Source organism: Trachypithecus francoisi, unplaced genomic scaffold (assembly GCF_009764315.1).
Source record: "Trachypithecus francoisi isolate TF-2019V2 unplaced genomic scaffold, Tfra_2.0 Lachesis_group15, whole genome shotgun sequence".
Classification (NCBI taxonomy): Eukaryota; Metazoa; Chordata; class Mammalia; order Primates; family Cercopithecidae; genus Trachypithecus; species Trachypithecus francoisi.
This window is the reverse complement of record NW_022681460.1, coordinates 23,977,679-23,995,862: the sequence shown is the minus strand read 5'-3', so window position 1 is coordinate 23,995,862 and position 18,184 is coordinate 23,977,679. Positions and strand designations below refer to the sequence as shown.

The window sequence follows — 18,184 nt, the reverse complement described above, 5'->3', positions numbered from 1 at the left end:
GAAAATGGACATAGTGCTCCCGATTTGTTGCTGTTGGTGATAGTCTCTATGGAGATCCGAGTTCCATGAAAAATTAAAAATCAAATCATGGCAATCATCGGCAAATAGTAAATTCAAGAAGTTTAGTGTTTTTTTCCCCATGCAAATTGAGTACACAATTCTTTGCTTATACAGAACCACTAAGGTGTCTATAGATTTCTCAAGTTGCCATGTCATAATCTTTTTACAAAATGAATCTTGTCTTTGTCTTTGGTGCTCCAGTCACCCTGTGGCCCCACGCTTTGGCCAGGATGTCATGGGGATCCTTTTCTTTACCATGTTGGCTCTAGGAAAAGCAAAGTCAAGGAAGTCAAAGCAGGTGACACTTTGTCTGAAGCTGACCTTGTCTGACTGGGGAGAGGGAGGATGTACATCAATCTAGAAATCAACAGTCACCAACTACCATATGTGTCACATTAAAAAAAAAAATGTAGTAAAACAAAGAGTGGCCTAAATTGGTGAACAGAAGTTCAGTGTTCAGCATTAATCAGAAAATACCATTCAAAACTTTAAAATATGGACTAAAATAAATATTTACTTTTCATTATTTTGGAATACTAAGCAGTGTTATTATGACAGTCTTAGAGTTTACAATTCTTAGAACACAAAAAATGAAGATTTATGTGTATTGGCTTCTCTTTCTAACCATCGTAGACTTGCTTCATCAAATCAGCTTTAACCACATTAATTTAATCTCTTGCTTTTTCAGTAACAAAACAGGAAACCAATCCCAATATTTCTCCTTCATTTGATTTTAGAATTAGTTATTGTAGTCTAAGTTGGTGTCATAGAAAGATTCATCATTAGACACAATAATATGTATGTATGTATGTCTATATTGCTGTTTCCTAGGTCTTTTGTATTTCCAATATGATTTGAGTGTTTTATTCAATTACATAGAAATAAATTCTCCCATCAATTATTTGAAACTCTTTACAAATAGCAAATGTAGAAATAGATCATTTGTCCTTATTTAACATATCATTATAATGGATATTAGATATAATTTATACTGTATAGATGAATGTGTACATGTGCATATATATAAAATCACCATCAAAAAGCTGGATGCTATAGAAAAAGAACACCACACCATTCTAATTCACTGTTACATAGAAATTAAAGACAGTTTGCGTTATTGTTTTCCCGCATGAATAAAATATCCATCACTAAGAGTTTTCTGTTCTAAACTCTTGAGACATGAGGTTATTTCCTCATTAACTAAGGAGCTAAAAACATAATCCTTCACATGGGAGAGGCAGACCACAACTTCAAATCTAAATCCTCTGGAATTTGCAAATGCTATAATGATTTTAAATCTGCCCACAACTTAACAACATCTTTGTTCATTTATCAGATAGATTTGGGTCTCTGAACTGTGCCCCTAAGAAGCAGTTCAGTGTGCTGGTTACAAGGAGAGCTTGGTTGTCAGGAGTACCTGTGTCAACCTCCTAACTCTACTATTTCCTTTCTATATGAGTTTGAACAAAAGTTGTGTCAAGTTAAGGTGAGGGTTATAGAATTTGTCAAGAAAGATAGATATACAGAAGAATTGGTGATGAAATTGGTAAGAAACAAGAAATGATTCTTACAAATATTACTGTGATTTTCGTATACTCTTCCGTTTATAAAATTTGAGTAACAGATTTTCAGCTATTTTGAATTTTTTTTTTTTCTAGTTTGGAGACTGAGTTTGGAAGAAAGGAAACAAGGGAGGAAGAAAGGGGGGGAGAAATAATTTTTTTTTGGTATGTTACACAGCAACATTTGTTTTTGGCAATATCACTGAGAAAGTTGCTGTGGCTTTAATGGATAGGAACCTACATATTCTTCAGATTATTTTAGACAACCTAAAGCAGCTCCTTAGCGCCAGTGCAGCTCCTTAACATTATTTTGTCATTAACTAATAAACACTGGATATCCCAAATCACATTCCACTTCCCCAAATGATGATTCCTTACATAATTCCATTTATGATGTAAAATAATGCTTTCCTGGGAGCCATTGTATATATTTATTTATGAATTGTTTTCTGGGATTTGATGTGGTTGAGAATAATACAAGATTGATTCTTTCTATCAATTCTGGTTTCAGTTTCCTTTGCTTGGACCTGGAAACATCTATTTCATTTTCCTTCAGCATATTATATTCTGCAAAGTGCCAGAGGCTCTCAATGGTACTAATGAGTTCTTGTTCCAATTATCTGTTTTAAATTTTTAATCTTTTTTTCTTTGCTACTATGAAAAAGAAGATGAATGAAGAAAACAAAAATCATTACCAATACTCTCATTTATTTGTTGCTGCAAGCTCAATGGTTTGAGAGAATGTCGACATACTTTTTTTTGTGGGGGAGGGAAGATCAATTAAATAAAATGTCCCATCAATAATTTGAAGTTCTTCAAATATAGCAAATGTCCTCAGTCTCAATATCAGAAAACCTGCCTTTTTGTTTTAGTAAAAGACCTAAGGATAATGAAGACTTATATTTTTCAAAATGGTATTTGAATTTAATAATCTTAAAAGCAGTGGAACATATCACAAATGGAAAGAGAGTTAACTTTACTAAGAAAAACATAACAAATATCAAAATGAAGCTTTATGATGTTTTAAAGGTAAATGTCTTTATTAAATTATCTACATAAATTACGATAAACACTAAGGCGGAAGGGCAAAAAATTAGCAAAGAGCACCAAAAGACAAATTCCCAGCCAGGCACAGTGGCTCGCACCTGTAATCCCAGCACTTTCAGAGACCAAGGTGGGCGGATCACGAGGTCAGGAGTTTGAGACCAGTCTGGCCAACATGGTGAAACCCCGTCTGTACTAAAAAAAATACCAAAATGAGCCGGGCGTGGTGCCACGTGCCTGCAGTCCCAGGTACTTCGGAGGCTGAGGCAGGAGAATTGCTTGAACCTGGCAGGTAGAAGTTGCAGTGAGCGGAGACCATGCCATTGCACTCCAGCCTGGGCTGCAAGAACGAAACTCATCTCACACACACACACACACACACGCACACACACACAAAGACAAGTCCCCAAACAGAAAATAAAAATGGGTAATGAACATATGAAAAATTATACCTAAGATTAGAAATACAATTAAAAATGAAAATGACATATTTTATTCTATCAAATTAACAACTATGAGAACAGATAATACACAGGGTTAGCAAGAGTGCAATGAAATCGACTCTGCCGTACACTGGTAGGAGGATAATTCAGTAAAATAATTTTGGATAGGTTATTGTGAATTATATAGTAAAACCCTTACCATTTTTCAGATTATTTGATTACACTTAGGTATTTCTCCTAAGGTATGATTCACAAAAAAAATGAGACTGTTTTTGATGGAAATGATTATAGGGAATTATTTAATATAATAGATACATATGAAAATAGTATAATGTATAACATTAAAGACTTAAAGAAACAATGAAATAGTCATATTAATTTTTAAATTGTTTGATATAATGTTTGATTTAAATTTAAGACATATTTGGATATATAGCATATATAGACAGGTTTCATTTGTATATACACAAAGGAAATATGCAAAAATGTTAACCTTCAGTCATGAAGTCAAGAAATGCTTTATTTTTGTATCAAATTATTTTATATTTTATATCAAGCTATTTTATAATGCAAAAATATTACATAGAAAATGTGGCAAATATAAAAATTATAAAGGTCTACATTGTTAGAGGATGAAGATAATTTTAATGCTCATTTTCCATTTAATCAATAGTAAGTATATTTTCCTTATGATTTCCTTTAGTAACATTTTCTTTTCTTTACACTATTGCAAGAATACAGTATATAACACATATAACATATTAAATATGTGTTAATCAACTATTTATCAGTAAGGTTTTCAACCAATGGTAGGTTACTGGAGTTAAGTTTTTGAGGAGTAGAAAGTTATAAGCAGATTTTTGGCTGTGTAGGGGGTTTGGTGCCCTTAATCCTGACATTGTTCAAGGGTCAACCGTAGTTTGTTGCACAGAAGTTACACAGACATAGATACCAAGAACAGAAATTGGTACCAGAAAGCCAGTGATACTTAAACCAAAAACACGCAGTGTTGGTTCTGAGATAAGGAGGCAAGTCACGCCAGGAGAGCAGCAAGGAGGCTCTGAGTGGAGAGAGGAAATTGTTTTTGAGGACTGGAGAAAAGAAGACTCATGGAATTTACTGCCAGAACAATTATCTTAGCTATTGTCTTCAATAACTGGAAAGACAGAAAATACGCCTATGAGTTTATGGGTCTGGTAAAGGGGATTTCCAAGCAACAAAAGATGACAATGCTATTTGTCATCTTTTAGCCACAGACAGCATGATATTGCAAGGGAGAAATGAGCTAAAGAAAGTTTTTCAAGGAGAATTTAGAGGATATATTTCCAACCCAGGACTTGCGAGTTGGGAAAAAAAAGTTTATTATTTACATCATCTCCCACCAGCAAAAGATTTCCAAAGACATTGTCTGAAGAAAAATCCAAATTCACAGTGATGTTACCGATCAAGATGAAATCAAGGCTCTGAAATTCATTGTTAAGACCTTACAAAGAGTTCAGGTTGTGTCTAATAGTTTCAGTAAACAAAACTTCTAACAATTTAAAGGTGTTTTCCCTTGGTATCAAAACTCTTATCCCATGCCAGAGAAAGTAGCCAGTATTGAAAGATCTATGGTATGTCTTTATTCAAAGGAATGAGATTATAATTTGATACATGGAAAGCCCACTATTTTTTTTTTCTGCATTGTAGCATCTTGGAATAAAAGGGACAGAAATAGTCCATCCAATATCTAGAACACCTTGCTTTATTTTAAATTTCCTTTCAGCTTATTGCTATGCTACACGTTAGTATTATTTTTAAATCATAATAATAAAAACAAAAATATTATAGCTAATATTTATTAAGGACTTTTTAAACACCGAGCATGGTGCTAAGGACATTTCATAGAACATCCCCCTTACTCCTCAAAATTAACCTCTGAGTTTTTAAATAGTTCAAATATTTTAGGTCACATATAGATTTTATCCCAAGAACTTTATCAGAAATAAAGATGAAATATTTATATAATGATATTCAGAGCAACCATTATTTATAAGAATAAAACCATGAAGGAATCTCAAAGTCTAATAAAAGAAGAAAGGTAAATTAATTAATTTTTTTCATATAATGGCTAATAATATATCAATTAACTAAATCATTATGATTTAATGTAATGACTACTTTCATTTTAAAGATGAGAAAATTAAAGATTGGTGAGGTGAAGTTGTCTAAAGTCACACAGAATTGGGCAGATCCAAGATTTCAATCTTGATATTATGACTTCAGAGGACTCATTCTCAACCACTGTACAACCCCCTTACACTGTATCAAATTACGATTCATAAAAGAAAACGGACAATACTATCACATCCTGTGCATTAAAAAAGTTCACCCTGCAACAGAACTCCTCCCACTTTTACAACATTTAGATGGCTACCTAGCCTCTGTGGTGACATGCACTGGTGTCTGGGCATGCACCTGGAGGCGAGGGCAATGGGCTTCTCACTTTTCCTTAGCCCAACAGTGGCTCCGTTGGTTCCAACCACCAACACATTCCCTGGCTCTGTACCAGTGAGCTTTGTCTGGGTTCTATATGACAGAGAGAACAAGTCATGTGTGTGGGGGGGCATCTTTAATGAGGACGCTTTCATAAAACAGGAGACGGTCTGCTGGTTGTTGAACAAGGAAGAGCTTTCACTGTACTATCTTAATACATGCTTTTACCACAAACCTGCTTTACAATTTTAAATAAATGCCTATAGACATTTCCTTTGTCAAAAATAGAAGAAACAGAAAAAATTATGAAACTCAAAAAAAAAAATGTAACTAATGAAGAGCAGTAGCTTAGATCTGAGGCACATACAAAAGTTTTTTAAAAAAAAGCAACTCTAAGTTATGGTTCCCATAGTAACTGCAGCACAGTTGGATTTCACTTTTATGTTAAGTAAGTTTAACTTGAGTGGGAATGCAAAATACTTCTTCTGAGCCAAAAAGAGAATTATGGAGAACACAGAAGCCACTGTCCGATTATTCTGGCTTTCTCATATGCCAAATATTAGCCCTAATATGCGTTAATATTTTCACATCAATAGTATGTGTTCATTTCTATTGATTTTAAACTCTTTATTCAGTGTATAAAATATGATTATTTAAAATGAGAAAAAATTCTCATTAAAATCTGTTAAACCAGAAAGCATGACTTTATAATTTAGAAATATAGAAGCACAGTTTGGCTTGTAATTATGAGAATATTTGCTGAAAGTACAAATTATGAGAATTCAATCTGATTACACTCACTATCAAGTGCTTTAAAGCTGACATTTTCAATTGCTGTTGATGGAATCTGAAACTATGAAAATAAACACTTTTATTTTGGTACTTAAAAGACAGTATCCACATCTTTTAATAGATTATACACATAAGTTTTCAAGGCATTTGGAGTTTGCACATCATTCTCTAGTTCAATAAGATTTTTAAAAGGCAGAAAAGGTACTTACTCCTGTTATGTAACGAGGTCTATATTGAATAGTTCCAAACAAACCAAGAATGACGATAATAATATGTACAAAATTTGCCAGGATAGGTGCCCACTGATATCCAAGGAAGTCAAATATTTGCCTCTCCAGCACACAAACCTGGAATAGCAAAACAGGATGGATAGATCAGCTTGTGAGAAACAGCAGAGTGGTGAGAGGTAAAAAGGATAAAATTATTAATAACATAATTAGCAATTATAACTGTGTTACCAATCTGGCATTTTTCTTCAACTGCCAATGAGCATGACATTTTCAGGTTTTTTTCAAAGGAACACTATGGAAGCTGTGGATCTATAGACACCTACAAGCCTTTCAGGGATAAGTTTGTGGAGGAATCAAGCAGTATTCATAAGGTGACATCTTTGCAGTCACAGGATAAATTATATTGTCATGTGCACTGTCAAACATTTGAAGTCATCAACCAGTAAGTCAGGGAAGTCCACATAAAGAGTTTGTTGCTAGATCTGTTCAAACGTCATTATATAAGTTGAGAATAGAACAAAGGAAGTTTGATGTGGAGGAAAAATAAATCTTTAGCAAGACTTGTAGCAAGAACTCTTTAGCAAGACAAAGATTTCTGGACGTGGATCTGCCACTTAGTAGCTGCAGTGGCCTACGTAAGTCATCTCCCTTCTCTGGGTGCCTGGTCCTCATCTGTAAAATGAAGGACTTTGATGTGGTGTGTAGGGTCCTTCTAGTCCTGATAGTGTTGTGTTATAGATCAAATATGATGTTTTGTCATATCTGGTTACCAGGTAAAAGAAGGGCGCTAAAAGAAAATTAGAACAATGAAAAACAAAAACAAAAATCAAGCATCCCTATTATAAAAGCAAGGAACTTAAGTCTATTTAAATTATACTCCTTTCATCTGTGCTCATGGCTATAACTAAGACATATAAAAATCTAAGCAGTGAGAGGAGAAAAACAAAACCAACCAACTAACCAACAGTAACAACGAACCGAGATTAGTGGGTAGTCAGGAAGTACCATTTTACATCCCCAAGTGAGATCTGGGGAGCTAGCAAGCATCTCATCAGATCCAACAAAGTAAAGAGGAATGTTGGCTTTATTCTTCCTGCCTGCCTTCGGCGGGGTGATAATAAACTCTCTGTTCAGAGAAAAACATTGTAAAAGGACTTGATGCTGCATACCAAGATTCAATATTTTATTCAGCTAGGTTTTCAAGGAAAATGATGATTTAAAAATCCCTAAGTTCCTAACATCACTATGCTTTAATGATATTTCTTGTCAGAAGGAAATACTGACTCTCAAAACAGGCAACGTGCTTTTAAATTAAATATCTATAGCTCAGTTTGAAGACATCTTGAATGATCATTATTCCCACTGCAGTTCTTTAGCTGAGTAGCACGTTTTCCCATCAGGCATTGAAAGAGAAAATAAATTCATGACACCTCTGTTTTCTGAGGCACACTGGGCACTATGCAATGGTTGTAGCAGTCACAGTCCAACTTAGTCAAATCTTAATTCTCACTGCATCTTTGCCGTAATTAAAAAAACAGAAGAATCTTGATTTGTTATACCCTATGCTAAAGCCATGATATTCATCAGAGTCTCAATAGTGGATAGTGGAATGCAATATTCTTACTCCTTAATAAACACAGACCACCATAGGACCTGAATATCACTTAAGTCTTATAAACCTGAATTATCTCCTGATGAGCCATTTCTTCAACTTTCTCATATAGTTAACGTTTTGTAGAAATGAGACCCATTTGTGACATTAGGCAGTATTACATATGCCAAGTTAGAATCTGTGAATGGTACCAAAAACGAAGTAGTTCTGAGAACATGATTGCTAATTTTCTATATAAAAGTTTATTTCAACATAGAACCCTCTCCTCCATATCTTATGAACAAATAGTAAATATGAATGTAAACCAACAGCAAGAAACATCTAAACTCCACAGTTATAAATAACTGTGGGGACACAGCAGGGCAAAAGTATAGAGGATGAAACACATCAGTCTAACAGTGGGAACTATCTCAATAAATGCACCAGTTATGAAAGAAAATAGCAATCCTATTGTTAATCATAAAAATATAGAGATGATAATATACTAAGTCTGCAAAACTGAAGTGAAATTATGTCAACATTTATTGGGTTCTTGTTATGGCAGAAGCAAAAGTTTATGTAGACTGAACAAGCTAATCTGTAATTCTTTGCATATAATATTTCTGCCTATTTCCCCTTTTTGATTAGTCCTATTAGGGATCATAAGGAGCATTATCATAAGTTCTGGAATTTAGAGATAGGCCTGAAAAATGCAAGAGTTTCTGAAAAGTTCAGTGAGTGTAAAGGTTTTAATATGTGTAGGAGTAGCTGCAGTCTTTCCTATGAATTCCTTCCAATAGGAAGACTATTAACTATGAGGGGCCTGTATAGTGGGTCTAGGGGTGCAGGGATGGAGAGAACACATATTTGTTAGAACACCTACTGTATGCTGGGGCTTCATGCTTTTCTCCAGGCATGTATTATCACATTGATTCTACACAAAACCAAGGGAGGTAAATAGGATTGTCCCATTTTGCAGATTAAGGAATCTAAGCTGTGGTGTGCTCAGCGATTATCTTGAAGTTACAGAAGAGTTAAGTAGTAGAAGATGAATTTAGGCTTCTGTGCCTGGCCCCTTTGCTATGCTCCTACCTTTTCTAGTTACTCCACAGTTAGTCCCAAGACATATAGATTTTGTTTTCGTTGGTTATATTGTAGAGACCATGCTGGTTATATAATATATGCTACTTCATAGAATCTCTCTGATCATACTTGTCAGTTCATGACATTATATCATCATTGGTTAAGGCAAAGCTCCTAAAGTTTAGTTTAGTTTTTCCTTCTTTGAACCCATCTCAGTGTTAATCCGATTTTGCCCATGGGGCCCTCTTTAATGTATTTACTTTTGGTCCTTGTAATCATCTGACATATAAACGTACGTATTTGGCCTAGCAAAATATATACTGCTGTTTATGCTCTTTCACACTTGCCTATTTGCCTGTATAGAAATGTTGGTTCCTTTTGTTTGGCTTGCACAGATCACATCATTATTAACGCATAATTTGGTTGCTTTCAATTCTTTGCTACCACAAAGAATTCTCTTCCTTTCCATTACTATCTTTATGAAGTTTTTATTTGTAACATCAATAGTGACTAATCTTTATCAGTTACTATTTCTGCATCTATTGAGATAATTACATTTTTTTTTTCTTTTACACAATGAACGTGATGGATTAGATTGCGTATTCAATCAATATCCTTTTGTCATTATCCTTTTATACCTGGCAAAATCCCTACTTGGGATGGCAATATTATTTTTAGCACGTTTTCAATTTGCATTAAACTTTACTTACAAAATTTAAGTAAAATAAAATTTTGGGGGGTTTTTGTATCTATAAACTGACCTACAGTTCAATTTCTTTTTCTCTCTTTTTCTGAAACTGTCATAAAGTTTACACTGGCCTCAAACCATAAGTAAGACACAAATTTTATTTAAAATTCTTTTTTTTTGGTGTTGTTTTGAGACAGAATCTCGCTCTGTCGTCAGGCTGGAGTGTAGTGGCGCAATCTCTGCTCACTGCAAGCTCTGCCTCCTGGGCTCACGCCATTCTCCTACCTCAGCCTCCTGAGTAGCTGGGACTACAGGCACCCACCACCACACCTGGCTAATTTTTTGTATTTTTAGTAGAGACGAGGTTCCACAGTGTTAGCCAGGATTGTCTCGATCTCCTGACCTTGTGATCCGCCTGCCTCGGCCTCCCAGGGAGCTGAGATTATAGGCATGAGCCAGCACATCCGGCCAAAACTCTTAATAAACGTAGAGAAAAACCATCCAATCACATTAACTTTCCCCAAAGGCAATCTGTGTGAATATTGGGAACTACTGCTAACTGCATAGCTGTTCAGTAAAATACTGTATGTAGATGCAGCATATAGGCATATATCTGTCCCATGTATGTGTAAATTTTTTTCAAATTATCTTAATTTACATAAATGGATTGCAACGTAGTTGTGTGTTTTCACCTTGTGTTTCTCGCTTAGTGATGTGTCATGAGATTTTTCCACATTAGCACACCCTGCATTAATAGATCTACCTCATTATATCCTTATTAAGGCATTGCATTTTAATAAATCTTCAATTCATTTCCAGTTTTTGGCTATAACATTCATAAGTGCACTACAGAACCTTATGTATGTGTGTTAACATATCCATAGGACAAATTCCCCAAGATAGAAATGTTGGATCAATTCTAGTTGCTAAATCCTAAATATTATACAACAGTTGTTATTAATTCTTCTTTGTGCCATATATACATATTTATGTTTTCCAGCTCACATAATAGCATATATATATATATATATATATGAGCTATGTATATGTGTGTTTGTGTGTATGTGTGTGTGTGTATATATATGTATATAAGCTGTTATATGAGCTGGAAAACATGAAGATTACCCTTTTCGTTGCACCGTAGCAAATGTTCATTTTAATAGTAATTGTTAATATAGTAGAGTATGCTTAAGCTCAAAAAAGTTTTCCAAACCTTTGTGGTAAATGCTATTAAGGATAAATTATCTTACTTTCCATGACAATAAATGTTCATCAGAAGCATCTGCAAAATGTCTTTAAGATAAATTTATTGACTTTTCACTCCATACTCCTCAATTTATACATGAGAAAACTGGGTCTAATTAAGTTAATACTTTGTTAAACTAAGCTTTACCTCTTCATATGAGAGGATTTGGTCTGAAACGGGTTTGCTCCAAATGTTTGCAAGGCAAAAAGGAAGGCTTTGTGCTGGTTAGGCACCTATTGCTGTTCAACTCTAATAACAAGAAAATTACATGTACTTGAACATATTTTTTAAAAGGCCAAAATGATATTTTTCCAGGTAGTTTTCCTCAAATAGTAAGACCTGCAACTGATCTCCTTGAGAAATTGCATTTTGTTCATAAATACTATTTCTTAATCAATTTTTCTTCCAAATATTACTGTAATATTATTTTTATGTCCTTAAAACTTAACCTGATATTGAAACAAAAATATAAAATAAAACTTACATGTAGATTTTGAGAGAAAAAATGGGCTTTTGAAACTATGATGATGAAACAGAGTTGTTTTTTTTTTTTTAAAGATGTGTTATTAAAGGCTGTAAACAACCAAATTATGTTTCTAGTGCTAAATTATACATGGAAATTAAACTGATCTGTGGGTACCCCTGTTCTCCTCTCTGTACCTCCTTCCCCATAAGTGTCTCCAGGTCCCTTCAAGAATCTGCGCTTTCAGATTGTCTCAACTCTCAAGTTTTTGAAGAAAGAGAGAAGACAGACTCAGATTTCAGTGTTAGGCTAACCAGAGTGCTCCCCTCCAAAGTCTATTTGCATTGACGAAGTGTACTTCAGGGTAGTAACAAACTTGTCAAAAGTTAATACAATTTCAGGAATCAACAAAGAAATGATTTTCTTTTCGGTTGTTTGCAGGAGAATATAACTTACCTAACAATTAAAATTAGCCTGTGGCCGGGCGCGGTGGCTCAAGCCTGTAATCCCAGCACTTTGGGAGGCAGAGGCAGGCGGATCACGAGGTCAGGAGATCGAGACCATCCTGGCTAACACGGTGAAACCCCGTCTCTACTAAAAAATACAAAAAACTAGCCGGGCGAGGTGGCGGGCGCCTATGGTCCCAGCTACTCGGGAGGCTGAGGCAGGAGAATGGCGTAAACCCGGGAGGCGGAGCTTGCAGTGAGCTGAGATCCGGCCACTGCACTCCAGTCTGGGCGACAGAGCGAGACTCTGTCTCAAAAAAAATAAATAAATAAAAATAAAAATAAAAAATAAAAAAAAATAAATAAAATTAGCCTGTTATAGCATCATACACAGACACACACACATGACACACACACACACAGACACATACTACTAGGGACAATCCAAGATGGAAATTGAAAGGGGCATAACAGTTTCTAGGTTGAGCCCAAAGTCTTATTTCATCTGTAGGTACCACTAAAGTTTAGATAAACTTTCAGTCTAATCTACAGAATGACCATGTGTTGGTCATACTTTTGTCAATAAAAGTTGCTGCTAACATTTGTTTGTTTGTTTTTACATTCCAGTCAAGTATGGCTAATTGCTAGTTTCCAGTAGCATCCACTCTTTGTTTCCTGCCCCACAGAGATCTTAAAACAACATGAAATGAGATGTAGAAAGTTTGAGTAATACATCCTTGATTCATATAAAATTTTGCTCCTTCAGCAGGAAAACCTTGCCCTGTGATTTTGCCTTGGATTCAGGTTTCCCCTGTGCCCAACTCCCCAGTACAGTATTTCTGTTTCCTTGTTGTCTGCTCCCTTTGGTAAAGCTGCTAATTTTGCATTAACCTTGTGTCTAGGTTTATTCTGCTCTTTGCTGGATCTTGCCACACTAGAGCTCATCTCCATTCCCATTGCTTAATTCCTTTGTAGTCCTAAGTAAACTATAGTCTTGAGCATGCTCTGGGACTGTCAGAGTCAGAAAGGATGCCCATGTTGGTTTCTCTAATTTTAAGCCAATGACCAAGAAAGCTGTAAAGACTTTAGAGATATTCTAGGTCTTTATAATATTGTCGAGCTGCTGTGCTCTTTACAATATTGCCGAAAATATCACAATATCACAAAGGAAAACTCTACAAATATGATTGATAATGTTCTCCCTTTAAGATTCTCTGTGTTGTTCATAGTGGACAAGATCAATGAGAACACATGTGCTGGCTTTTAAACATTATGTGCAGGAGATATACTAGGTATAATTTGGTTTTATCTTACCAAGAGATAGGATTCACATATAAAATGAAGAGGATAAACTTGAAGTTGAGTCTGCAATGATTATACATGTAAAATAGGGGCAAAGATAAAAGACAAACCACAGAGCTTTACTTAAAGAGTTTTAGTTACATTTGAATAACTGAAGTTTCTCAAATGCATGTGTATATAAGGGTACATACTTGTTAGGATGGTGTGTGTGTGTGTGTGTGTGTGTGTGTTCACCAAGGGGAAGAAAATAAAATTGTAAGGTATTACTAGAAATAATAATTTACCCCAATTCATTAGAACCAAGAAGTGTCTGCCTTTTTCCACATAATTGTTTTGCTTAAAAAACAAAAGAAAAACAAAAAACAAACAAAAAAAAATTAAGGAAATAAATCATCACTGCCACCACAGCAAAACAGCACCAAAAAGAGATTTGGCCGTAATTGCTCTAAAGACACTAGGAGTCAGCATATCATGGTGGTTCAGACTTCAAGTTTTAGAATTAGAAAATCATATTTGAATTCTAACCACTATGTGACCACAGGCGGACCACTAATCTCTACGAATCTCAGTATCTTCATCTACAATATGGGGATGTTGTCATACATAAGTCCTAAGATTTTCATGAAGATTAGAGTGATGATGTACATAAAATAGTTATTAAGATGCCTGGATTGCATCTTAAAATTGATTCTATTATTAATTTATATTTCAATACGAATGTGAAATCATGTTTTAGTGCATTATCATTCTATATTTGTATTCTGTCAGACTATTTCAGCTAGAGATGTTCAAATGTTTCTTATTCTATTGGCCAAAAATGCAAATAATACCATGACAAATATTCCTGAATAATCTCAAGTGTTTGGAGAGGGTCTTTGTTGATAATGTTTTCCTGCCTGATTTAACACCCCATATATTCAATCTGTTGTAGTACTATGGTAAAAGAATAGGCTTCAAACATTATCATTCCTCTGTTTCCACCTTCTCGCTTTCCACCTTTCACATGTGACAAAAATCAATGTTTAAGAACTGTCTCCGCATAGTTAATCACAATAAAGCTTTTCGAGAAAATACTGGAGAAGATTTGTCATAAGTTCAAAGAAACCAAATAGAGACAAGAAGTGCATTTTCTCATAATTTGTATTACTGAAATATCATACATGGCATTTCTTGTTTTTGTTTTTTTTTTTTTTTTTTTTTTTTTTTTTTGAGACGGAGTCTTGCTCTGCCACCCAGGCTGGAGTGCAGTGGCCGGATCTCAGCTCACTGAAAGCTCCGTCTCCCGGGTTTATGCCATTCTCCTGCCTCAGCCTCCCGAGTAGCTGGGACTACAGGCGCCCGCCTCGTCGCCCGGCTAGTTTTTTGTATTTTTAAGTAGAGACAGGGTTTCACCGTATTAGCCAGGATGGTCTCGATCTCCTGACCTCGTGATCCGCCTGTCTCGGCCTCCCAAAGTGCTGGGATTACAGGCTTGAGCCACCGCGCCCGGCCTCATACATGGCATTTCTTAATATACCTTTTTGAAACACAGAGTCACATTTTTCTGAGGTTAAATCAATAAGTTTATGTAAAGACCCCCATAGAAGTCAAATAGTTAATTTTAAGTCTTTCCTACTATTTTGTATAATAATCCCATTTATGTATAATTCTAAATATGCCATCTAATACTCTAGTTGTGATAACAGAATCATTTATTATTTCTCACAGCTGTTCATTCTGCATAGCAATTTATAACCATTTCATAGTTAATACTCATGCTATCAAAAGACAAGTTGATGACTAGCATATTATATGAGGTTAAAAAAACAGAAAATTCTTCTCAAAAGTAACAAAAAGTTAACCCTAGAGCACAAAAATATTGTTTTGTTTTTGTTTAATTGAGCTTAACAAGTCATGAGAATTCCTGACCCTTGTTCTGTGTGTCCACATGTCAAATTTTATAAATGTGTATGTGAGTGTGCATATATGCCCAATCACAAAGTGTTACTTGATTTTCAGGAATAGAGTTTTTTAGTGTTTCGGTTTTTTTAGTGCTTAGATTTTTAGCTTAATTTTTTTTTTTATCATAAGACAAATCTCTCACCTTTTTTGAATAATGTGTCCACATTCTGTGATAATAATTATTAGAATATATTGGGTAGTTATTATATTCCATACACTACAATAGATAGTTTAATATGTTTTTAAGTTAATGCTTACTTTTAAATCATGCGTTTACAAGAATTATCTACCATTATCTTTATTGCATACATGAGGGAATCACATTGATGATGAGAGAGAATACATAACATGTCCAAGATCATAAATGCAGAGCTGTTATTTTAACTTCTATGGCCGTGATTTCAACCACATATCATTAGCAACTAAACACAGGACAATCTTATGGTATTGTTTTCACAATTTTTAGGGCTTCTGCTTTACTACCAAATACTTTGCTAATTCAATAAGCCAGTAAACATAAGAGGCTATTTGTTCTTGGGATGAAGTAAAAGTTCAAAAAGACACACTAATAACTATTTTTATACATAACTCCATGGTTTGTAAATTCCTGTAATCACTATGATGACCTTATAAAATAAGCATGATTATTACTGTTACTGTATTACTACAAATTATGCAATTCACAGTACAGACTAGTTCACAGAACAGAACATTTCTGATCAAAATATGAACTGAAAGTTTCTACCATCAATGCAGTATTAATAGAATAGTAATACTGCAGGGGCACAAAAATGACATTTATCTGGAGTTGTACAATAAAATAATTTTATACCTTTGTAGCCCGATTCTCATTTATTAAGTTTAAAGTCTCCCTATACTCAAGTGAAATGAACTGAAAAGATCACAGTATAGGTCTTCCTGGTAGATGGATCACTGTTTTGATTTCTCCACAGAGCCTGTAATTTTGCTCAGTGGAAATCTAACTTCTCGGAAGAACCAGAACATATCAAAATGACAGCTGTTCTAGGTAGTTTTCATGACTCACTCAAAGTACATGACAGGTAACAGTTGGAAAATATAATGCATCCATTTAACTTTGAATTTCCAATATCTTCATTAAAGAGTCTCAACTGATACAAGGTCAACCTAATACACAAATTGGTTACTTATTCATAACACAGAAAAAAACATTTAACGTTTGGAAGACAAATGGCCATGGGCTTTTAAATCACACGTTCTACAAGCAATTATAGAGTATTACAGGTATTGAGCAATGTGATACACCGTTTTAGTTACTAATGAGGTGTGGAAACCCAAATCAATGATGAGATGAATCAGACATGTTCATGTCATCTGACAGAATTAGTTTTATACTATGACATATGCTAATATCTGAAATGGTGTATTAGTCCATTTTCACACTGCTATAAAGATACTACCTGAGACTGGGTAATTTATAAAGAATGGAGGTTTAATTAACTCACAATTCTGCATGGCTGGGAGGCCTCAGGAAACTTACAATCATGGTAGAAAGTGAAGGAGAAGCAAAGCATGTCTTAAATGACAGCAGGAGAGAGACATCAGGAAAAACTACCACTTATAAAACCATCAGGTCTTGTGAGAACTCACTAACTATCATGAGAACAGCATGGGGGAAACTGCCCCCGGGATCCAACCACTCCCACCAAGTCCCTCCCTCCACACACAGAGATTACAATTCGAGATGAGATCTGGGTGGTGACCCAAAGTGGAAACATATCATTCTGCCTCTTCCAAATCTCATGTCCCTTGCACATTTCAAAACAGATCATGACTTCCCAACAGTCCCCCAAAGTCTTAACTCATTTCAGCATTAACCCAAAAGTCCAAGTCCAAAGTCTCATCTGAGACAAGGCAGTTTCCTTCCACTTATGAGCCTGTAAATTCAAAAACAAGTTAGTTATTTCCAAGATACAACGGGGGAACAGGCATTGCGTAAATGTTTCTATTCCAAATACAAGAAATGTGCCAAAACAAAGTAGCCACAGGCCCTATGAAAGTTCAAAACCCAGCAGGGCTGTAATTAAATCTTAAAGTTCTGAAATGATATTTATTGACTCCATGCCTCACATCCAGGGCACACTGATGCAAGAGGTGGGCTCCCAAGGCCTTGGGAGGCTCTACCCCCATGCTCTGCAGGATACAGCCACCACAGCTGCTTTCACAAGCTGCCATTGAGTGCCTGTGGCTTTTCCAGGTGTGTGGTGCAAGACATTGATGGATCTACCATGTGGGGTCTGGAGAACAGCAGCCCTCTTCTCACGGCTCCACCAGGCAGTAGGCCAGTGGGGACTCTGTGGTGGGACTCAAACTTCACATTTCCCTTCTGCACTGCCCTAGCAGAAGTTCTCCATGATGGCTCCATCTCTGCAGCACATCTGTGCATGCATATCCAGGCATTTCTATACATTCTCTGAAATCAAGGCACAGTTTCTCAAAGCTCAACTCTTATCTTCCGAGTACTCACATGCTCAACTCCATGTGGAAGCCACCAAAGCTTAGGATTTGAACACTATGAAACAAAGGCCCAATCTGCACCTTGGTCCCTTTTAGCAGTGGCTGGAGCTGGATGAGCTGGGACACAGGACACCAAATCCTGAGGCTGCACAGAGCAGCGGAGCCCTGGGACCAGCCCATGAATACAGTTTTTCCTCCTAGGCCTCTGGGCTTTTGATGGGAGGGGCTGCATGAAGATCTCCGACATGGCCTGGAGATATTTTCCCCATTGTCTTAGTGATTAACATTTGGCTCCTTGTTACTTATGCAAATTTCTGAATTG

General features: G+C 35.6%; 1 protein-coding gene across 2 annotated transcripts in view; it reads right to left on the bottom strand.

The window, feature by feature from the left end:
• The window catches only part of NKAIN2 (sodium/potassium transporting ATPase interacting 2), a 1,059,207-nt gene that overhangs the window by 549,215 nt on the left and 491,808 nt on the right, over nucleotides 1-18,184 (bottom strand). For both annotated transcript variants that reach the window (XM_033234449.1, XM_033234450.1), the window contains exon 2: nucleotides 6,586-6,723. In XM_033234449.1, the coding sequence (XP_033090340.1) occupies nucleotides 6,586-6,723 (138 nt within the window). The remainder of the gene's footprint in view (nucleotides 1-6,585; nucleotides 6,724-18,184) is intronic.